This window comes from Triticum urartu, chromosome 7 (assembly GCF_003073215.2).
Source record: "Triticum urartu cultivar G1812 chromosome 7, Tu2.1, whole genome shotgun sequence".
NCBI lineage: Eukaryota > Viridiplantae > Streptophyta > Magnoliopsida > Poales > Poaceae > Triticum > Triticum urartu.
Genome location: NC_053028.1, coordinates 468652306 through 468661048, shown reverse-complemented (window position 1 = coordinate 468661048; position 8743 = coordinate 468652306). Strand labels below are relative to the sequence as shown.

General features: G+C 44.5%; 1 protein-coding gene across 1 annotated transcript; it reads right to left on the bottom strand.

The window, feature by feature from the left end:
• Positions 1–3282: 3282 nt before the first annotated feature.
• Positions 3283–5503, bottom strand: LOC125519037 (flavone O-methyltransferase 1). Its single transcript, XM_048683918.1, has 2 exons — positions 5000–5503; positions 3283–4221 (listed from the first exon to the last, which is right to left on the bottom strand). The coding sequence occupies exons 1-2, from the start codon at positions 5407–5409 to the stop codon at positions 3549–3551; spliced, it is 1083 nt and encodes a 360-aa protein (XP_048539875.1). The 5' UTR covers positions 5410–5503; the 3' UTR covers positions 3283–3548.
• Positions 5504–8743: the final 3240 nt, after the last annotated feature.

The window sequence follows — 8743 nt, the reverse complement described above, 5'->3', positions numbered from 1 at the left end:
AACTAAAAAAATAAATCAAAATAAGCTTTTTGAAGGAAGAATGAATACGTGGCATTCATTCCATTTAATAAGGTAGAAAATGAAAATGGAGACTTTAAAAAAATTGCACACAACCTTGCACTTAAATTGCACCTTTTGTAACACACAAAGAATAAGCATATAATAGTTCAATTTTCACACTCCAATATAATTTACACACACATTAGGTAGTACTTGTGCATATGAATCACACACACATTGCGGAAAAATCGAGTGAGTATATACCCATGCTATGGGGGGTATTAATTGATAGGCGCCTATTTTTTTGGGCGTTCAGTCAAATTGTCTCCATCACTCTCCGCCGCCCGGTCAAGATCCAAATGCCCATCCTTCTTCTTCTTCTTCTTCTTCTTCTTCTTCTTCTTCTTCTTCTTCTTCTTCTTCTTTCCTCTATAATAATACTAACAAGATCCAAATGCCCATCCTTCTTCTTCTTCTTCTTCTTCTTCTTCTTCTTCTTCTTCTTCTTCTTCTTCTTCTTCTTCTTTCCCTATAATATTACTAACAAGATCCAAATGCCCATCCTTCTTCTTCTTCTTCTTCTTCTTCTTCTTCTTCTTCTTCTTCTTCTTCTTCTTCTTCTTCTTCTTCTTCTTCTTTCCCCTATAATAATACTAACAAGATCCAAATGCACATCCTTCTTCTTCTTCTTCTTTTCCCTATAATACTAACAAGCTAAAACAAACCCCCCAAAAATGAAGTATTTTAGGGAAGAATGAATTAGTGGCATTGGTATTATCCTTTAAGAAGAAAGTCAATAAAAAATCTAAAACAAAGAATGGAAAAAAATACAAATTTAGAAAAATTGCACTATTTTGTAATATGCTAGTATAAGCATATAATAGTGGATTTTTGGCAAGTAGATGTTTCCTAAGAAGGAATGGATTGGTGGCGTTAGTCTTACCTTTAAAGAAGAAATAAAAGATATAAAAACTAAACTAAAATTGAAATAATGATTTTTAACAAAGAAGAATTTAGTGGCACTGGCATTACCTTTTAAGAAGAAATAAAGCAAATAAAACTAAAAAAATAAAAAATAAAGATTTTTTTCTAAGGAAGAATGAACTAGTGCATTGCAATTACCCTTTAAGAAGAAAGAAAATTAATAAAAAATAAATCAAAAGAATGAAATTTTCTAAGGAGAATGAATTAGTGGCATTGGTATTAGCCTTTAAGAAGAAAGAAAATGAATCAGCGGCATTGGTATTACCCTTTAAGAAGAAAGAAAATGAAATAAAAATAATTATTTTTTTAGGAAGAATGAATTAGTGCCATTGGTATTACCCCTTAAGAAGAACGAAAATGAAATACAAAATAAATCAAAATAATGAAGTTTTCTAAGAAAAAATGAATTAGTGGCATTGGCATTACCATTTAAGAAAATAAAAATAAAAATTAAACAAAGTCAAAACAATGAAGTTCTTTAAGGAAGATTATATTAGTGGCATTGGTAATACCCTTTAAGAAGAAAGAAAATGAAATAAAACTAAAAAAATCAAAAAAATAAAGTTTTCTAATGAATAATATATTAGTGGCATTGGTATTATGCTTTTATGAAAAATGAAATTATATAAAAATATATTTAACAATGACAAAATTTGCACACAGTCGACACAAAAATTGCGGTTTTTCATAATATGCAAGAATAAACATATGATAGTGGAATGTGCACAAAAAATTATGTCCTAGGAAGGAATGAATTAGCAGCACCGATATTACTCTTAAAGAGGAAAGAAAATAAAATAGTAAAAAAATAGAAATAATTAAGTGTTACAAGGAATAATGAATTAGTGACACTGCTACAATGAAAACTAACATAAATCAAGACAATAAGGTTATCTAATAAAGAATGAATTGGTGGCATTGATATTAACCTTTAATAAGAAAAAACTGAAACAAACAATGACAAAATTTGCACACAATATACACAAAAATTACACCTTTTAAAATATGCAATTATAATAATAATGGATTCTTCACAAAAACATTTCCTACGAAGGAATTAATTAGTGGCATTGGTATTACCCTTAAAGGAGAAAGGAAATAATATAGTAAATAAATCAAAACCAAAATAATAAATTTTATAAGGAATAGTGAATTATCAATTAAAAATAAATACAACCAAAATAATTACTTTTTAAACAGAAACATAATTAAAAAATGAAAAAAACTTTTACAAAATTGCACTTTTGTAGTATACAAACAACAATCATGTACTCCATCCATTCCTAAATATAAGTCTTTTTAGACATCAAATGGACTACAACATACGGATGTATGTAGACATAGTTTAGAGTGCAGATCCACTCATTTTGCTCCATATGTAGTCACTGTTGAAATCTCTAGAAAGACTTATATTTAGGAACGGAGGGAGTAATAGTGTAATTTTCAGACACATTTCATAGTATTTTTTTATGCATATGCACTCACCCAACATCCCAAAAATTCCTACAAAAGAAAAATAAAAACCAACTAATGAAGAAACACAAAAAACAAAAAACAAAATAAGAAACACATAACAACAGGAAAAACAAAAAGGAAAACAAAGGGAAAAGGGATGTGCTGGGCGGTACAGGTCATCGGCTTCAGCCCAGTAGTGAATCGACAGCCCAGAAATTACACAGGTAATGGGCTTCAGCCCAGGTCAGTCAAAACATCAGCCCAAACCAGATCACAGAACAGCACAGAAAAAAACCGCACGAATCCCAGAGCCAGAATCAACACCCGAAAATCAACTGACCCTAAAGTGAAAAAATAAAAGCCGTTGCGTTGCTGAAAATAATTTCCCTATTCTTCTAGAGGGAGCCGTTCTAGTTCTGTTATTCTGCGGCGAGTTGTTGGGTGTATTGGCTTTATGCGTCATATGTTTCGTTGGGCTGACCCTACCTGAACGATACCTGACTTGACGGGTAACGATAGCACCAACGCTGGCTAGACGTAAGTTCTACGCAATGGTGCCATGATCCACTTCCTCCTCGATCATAATTATCTTTTGGAAAATCATGTGTTGCTGACAACGAAATCCAGAACCGTAACTCGGCCGTTTCATGCCGTTGGATTGAAGTTATTTCATTTCCTTCTCTGCAATGATTGCGTCTTCAAAGCTGGGTGCCTCCACTTACCAGTGTCGAGTGTTAATATAACATCAGATTCAGAGGATCTATCTGAACAATAAAACATTCGCGAGTCATGCACGGACACTTGTTTTCAGACGAAGATCAATAACACTTCACTTCAATCGTATAATCACAAAACAAAGCAGCGAAATCATGTTATTGCATCGCATGCAACCTTTAAGAGCAGCACTATTAAAACAGGAGTACATTTCGAATAGATCGACGACACAACCAGTAGAATTCAGAAAGATTCAGAGCTAGCATGACAACAAAATTAGGAAAACAGAACAAACACCAAGCCGAAGTACATATGCAGCAGGTTGATGCAGCAGCGCCGGCGAGCAAGAAGACGACGATCTCAAAGCGAGCGGTGGACGGTTGGCATGCATGGATCTACTTGGTGAACTCGATGGCGAATGCGTTGGCGTAGATGTAGGTGGTCTTGATGGCGGCGAAGCCGGCGCCCTTGGCCAGGGCCTCGAACTCCCTCTCGTACCTCTCCCTGCCGCCGGGGTTGTGCGCGAGCATGATCATGTCGACGTGGAACACCCCCTGCGCCTTGGGCGTGGCCTCCGGGTTCACCGGCAGGATGCACTCCACGAGCACCACCTTGCCGTGCGCCGGCAGCGCGTCGTAGCAGTTCTTGAGCAGCGTCGCGCAGTGCTCGTCGCTCCAGTCGTGGAGGATCCACTTCATGAGGATGGCGTCCCCCGAGGGCACCTTCTGGAACATGTCGCCGCCGACGTGGGTGACGCCCGGGAACGGCGGCGCCTCGGAGATGACGTGGGGGAGGTCGAAGTTGATGCCCTTGATGGCCGGGTACGCGGCGACGATGGCGCCCACGGTGGCGCCCACGCCGCCGCCCACGTCGACGATGGTGCCGAGGCCCTCGAAGCCCTTGTAGACTTCGAGCAGCTTCTTGGTGATGATGATGGAGTGGTTCTTCATCCCCTCGTTGAAGACGCGGTTGAAGCGCGGGTCCGTGCCGTGGTACTCGAACGCCGACATCCCGTACGCCTTGTTGAACGGGATGCCGCCGTCAAGGACCGCGTCCTTCAGGTAGTACCTGAGAATAGTATTCACACACACATTTTATTCCAACAACTCATTTCCACATCTTTCGAAACAGAGACAAAAGAGTTGCTATATCACCGGCTTAAAAGTCCTCTACTTTTGTTTCTAACATGAAAAGTCCTCTAGTTAATGAGCTGTGAACCTAAAATTCGTCCTTTGGTGGTTGACTATTACTACTCTACAAGGAATCTCAGGCAAGAAAAGTCGCCACGATGCGGTTCGGTTCTGCTTGGCTGCTTCTGAAGCTGATTGCCGTATTTGATACGTAATCTCTCGGTTTCTAGATGAACTCTTCTTCGGGGTTCTCTAGCTCGTGCTAACTTTAGTACTACTACTAGTACTTCTTTTGTTTTTATTTAGTCTGCATATTAGGTTTGACCGAAGTCAAACTTTGCAAAATTTGATCAAGTTTATAAAAAAAATATAAACATTTATCATAATAAATTTATATAATGTGAAAATACATTCAATAATGAATCTAGTGGTATTAATTTTTTATTGTATATGTTAATATTTTTGTTTATAAACTTAATCAAAATTTATAAAAGTTGACTTTGACCAAAGCTAATATGCGAATTAAATAAAAACGGAGAAAGTACTATTTATTACACTACCTGCTGCTGGAGCTCAATTTGTTTATTGAGAGAGATGTTAAAGAGAGAGTTATGCTGCCGGCTGCCGGGGTGGGCACCCCCGCATGATAGCCGGCCGCAGCAAATGGGCAAAGCATGGAAGAAACAGGGGATGCTGGAGTGATCGATCTAGCTCACCAGCTCTCCATGAGGACCTTGTCCTGGTTCATGAGCGCGAGCGCCGCCATGGAGACGCCGTCCTCGTTGGGGGTGAGGAACTTGCACACGGGCGCGGCGCCGTACCGCCGGGACAGGCGCCCATCCTTGCCCTCCTCCATCGTGCACGACACCACGTTGTACGAGGCCAGCAGCCGGAGCATGCGGTCCACCATGTCCGCCGCGGCGGGGTTCGCCGTGGACGGGAGCTTGGCGGCCACCTCGGCGGGGGTCAGCAGCTTGCCGCCGGCGGCCACCAGGGTCTCCAGGAGGCCCAGCTCGATGGCGTTCTTGAGCGTCATCGGGAGGATCGACGACGAGACGAGCTGGAGAGCGTACATGCACGCCTCCTCGTCGGCGGAGGCGGCCATGTCGGCTGCGGTGGAGCCCATCTCTGCCTCTCCGGAGTCGAACTGCTGCCGCTGGTGGTAGTTGTGTTTTGGTGCGAGGGAGCGACTGAGCGATGAGGAATGCTTTGGAGGGAGGATGGGAAAAGGGTTATATGGGCTTTTCGCCTTTACCAACCACAACACCAATTGGCTTTCTGGCTTCACCAACCACCGCACCACACCAAATGGTTTTCTTTTTCTTCTTTGTCTTCAGGGAAAGGAAGGGAGAAATATGGCACATCCGAAAGTTACACTCACTCCATCCAAATACATAGGGTCTAAGAACAACTTCAACGGGGCGACCTAAACGGACACCGATTTTGTCCGTATTTTGTCTATTTAGATCGTCCATCCACGCGTTCGTATTCGCTTTTTCATTTGGGTCTGCGAGTGCGCCCAGCGGTGACCAGACCCATTTTCGACATGTCTGTCCTGACATTTCTTCAAACACGTAGCAGGCAGGGCAGGAGAGCTCGCGCCGCGCAGGGAGGCCGACGGGCGAGCTCGAACCCCACGGCGAGGGCGACACGGCGAGCGCCACGAGCATGGCGCGACGAGCGCGAGGGCGCGGCGGGGCGAGGCCAGGCCGGGCACTGTTGGGTGTGGCCGGGCGCGGTCGGGGTCGGGCGCGACGAGGCCTGGTGTTGCCGGGCGTGGCGGGGCCTGGCCTAGCGCAAGCGCTGCCGGGCACGCGACCAGGAGCGGCGGGGTGGGCGCGGCGATGGTGGGGGTGGTGACCAGCAGCGGTGCAGGGGACGAGGTCGGGCCGGGCACGCGAGCGCTACGAGGCGGCTGGGCACCGTGAGGCCATGGTAGCTCGCGCGGTGCCACAACTAGCTAGCTAGCATGCGGGACGTGCAGCAGCCACAACCAGCTAGCTAGCATGTGCGACGCGGCCGCCGTCTAGTACGTCTTCGCGTCTGCGTCTGCGGCCTAGGCGAACGATGCGAGTGCGGGCGGCATAGTAGCAGCTCCAGCTCCTTGGGCGGCGGCGTCTGCGGCCTAGCCAGCGCAGCCACGAGCTTGAGTGGTGGCGACGCCTGTGGAGTCTCGCCGGAGCAAGGGATTGGTGATGGCGCGACTGCTACGAGGGTGGTAGAGGCGAGCTGTACAGCGAAGAGAGAAAAAATAAAATAAAAGGTGGGTGGATGGAAGGTGGGCCAGAAGAGGCGTGCAGCGGACGTAGGCGGATGAGGAGGAGACAGAAAGCGTCTGCTTTGTGTCTGCCTTGGATCCAAATGTGACTTAAATTTAGGACGGAAATAGGTTCGCACGAATATAAAGCGGACGCAAAATAAGATGAGTCTCAGCGTTGGGCCGTCTTTTTTGTTCATGCAGACCCAAACAAACATGGGCGGAAGAAATAGATCGCTCCATTGGAATTGCTCTAATTATTATTCAAGGTTACCTTTGATCATTGGTAAGATTACAAATACATAGAAGGTACGATATGGAAATTATATTCTTATAAGAGCGACTCCAACGGGGCGAATTTGACGGTATGCTTCGTGTAAACCCGTGGTCAAAGGCAATCTTGAAGAATGCATTAGCAGGCCGCGGATAAAAATGCAGGAGGCCACCATCCAACCATATCCTGTATATATCCGCCAGTAGATTCAAATTCAAATGTACTTTGATCCACACGGCGCGCCGAATCACACCAGCGTCGGATTGCATGTCCGGTCACAACCAAAAAGAGGCAAATATGCTTAGTTTTTACATGCCTCAATCCAAAAGAACATCAGTCCGGCAGTCCGTGCATTTCATCCCTGCCGGACCGACAATCCCAGCCAGCTGCTCCCCGATCAAGGAGGTGTCGCCGCTGGCACGTAGGCAGCCTCCGCATCCGCGTCCATCTCCACCGCGTCCTCATAGTCCGTCGTCGCCAACTCATCTTTCTGCCGATGTAACATATGGTAGCGGATGGATAGCACGATCATTCTTGCGTCGACATCCAAAGAGTCGACATTCAAGGTCAACATCTTGGCATCCTCCGCATTGGCGGCGATCTTCACCCTCTTTTCCTCGAGCGCGTTCATCCTCTCTTCGATCATGGTCCTCCTCTCTTCGAGCTTGAGATTCTTGTCTATCGCCTCCATCAACAGTTTGAGCCTCTCCGCCTTGTTCGTCTCCTTGATGTTCGAGCACCTCACGCATGCCTCCTCCTTCTTCGCCAAGATGTCCTCAAACCTCTCGGTCAGCTTGGCCACTGCACCTTCTCGCTTCGCCCTCTCCTCCTCCCACCTCTTCCCCCGTAAATTTGTTCTAACCTACTTCGGCGGTTCTTGGTTGGGTCGGTAGGGTCACTGGTTCTTCCTCGTTGGCTTGGGCGGCGGTCTTGACAATGAAAAGGTTCCACTTCGGTTGCCCGTTCAACTTCAACCAACAATGCATGACAGTGAAGGACTTCTTCTCCAACTTCTTGTATACCACACAAGCACGAGTAGGCTACAAAGTGAAACAATGTCAACAATGCATATCTGTCTAGCGAGCAACAAAACAATACATGTCCGGCTAGTGATCAAGAAAATTAAAGCATATCCAGCTAGTGATCAAGAAGATTAAAGTATATCTGGCTAGTCATCAACTTACTTGCTCTGTGATTTTTGCACCGCTAGGCCACCGTGCGATGAGATGCTTCAAGTGCCCGCAATACTTGGACACGACCTCTTGGATGGTGTACCATCAATGGTTGAGGAGCTTCCATTCACAGTTGTGGATGACCGCGCCAGAGTAGGGCGTGGTACTTGTAAATTGTGTTGGGATTTTCCCCGAAGAGGAGGTAGATGCAGTATGCTACTTGTGAGCTACATTGTAATTTTCCGTGAAGAGGATAGGAGATGCATCACAGTAGAGATAAGTATTTCTCTCAGTGAGAACCAAGGTATCAATCCAGTAGGAGAATCACACAAAGCCTCGTGAACAACACCCACACACACAAAAGCAAATACTTGCACCCAGCGCGGGTAAGAGGGTTGTCAATCCCCTTGAACGCGTTACTTGCAAGGATTAATTCTAATAGTGATAGATAGAAAAGTAAATTGCAAAATAAAATAAAGGAAATTAAATTGCAACAAGGTATTTTTAGATTTTATATATGATAAAGTAGATACGGGGCCATAGTTTTCACTAGAGGCTTCTCTCTCGAGCACATAGCATACGGTGGGTAAACAAATTGCCATTGGGCAATTGATAGAAAGCGCATAGTTATGACGGTATTCAAGAAAATAATTATGTATATATGCATCACGTCTGAGACAAGTAGACCGACTCGTGCTTGCAATAACTACTATTATTCCACCAATCGACTGCTATCCAGCATGCATCTATGGTATTA

Excerpts from the sequence above, each read along its gene's own strand:
- LOC125519037 (XM_048683918.1), bottom strand. The coding sequence starts at position 5,409 with ATGGGCTCCACCGCAGCCGACATGGCCGCCTCCGCCGACGAGGAGGCG. Across the intron at positions 4,222-4,999 it reads AAGGTCCTCATGGAGAGCTG|GTACTACCTGAAGGACGCGG; the intron begins GTGAGCTAGATC and ends TACTATTCTCAG.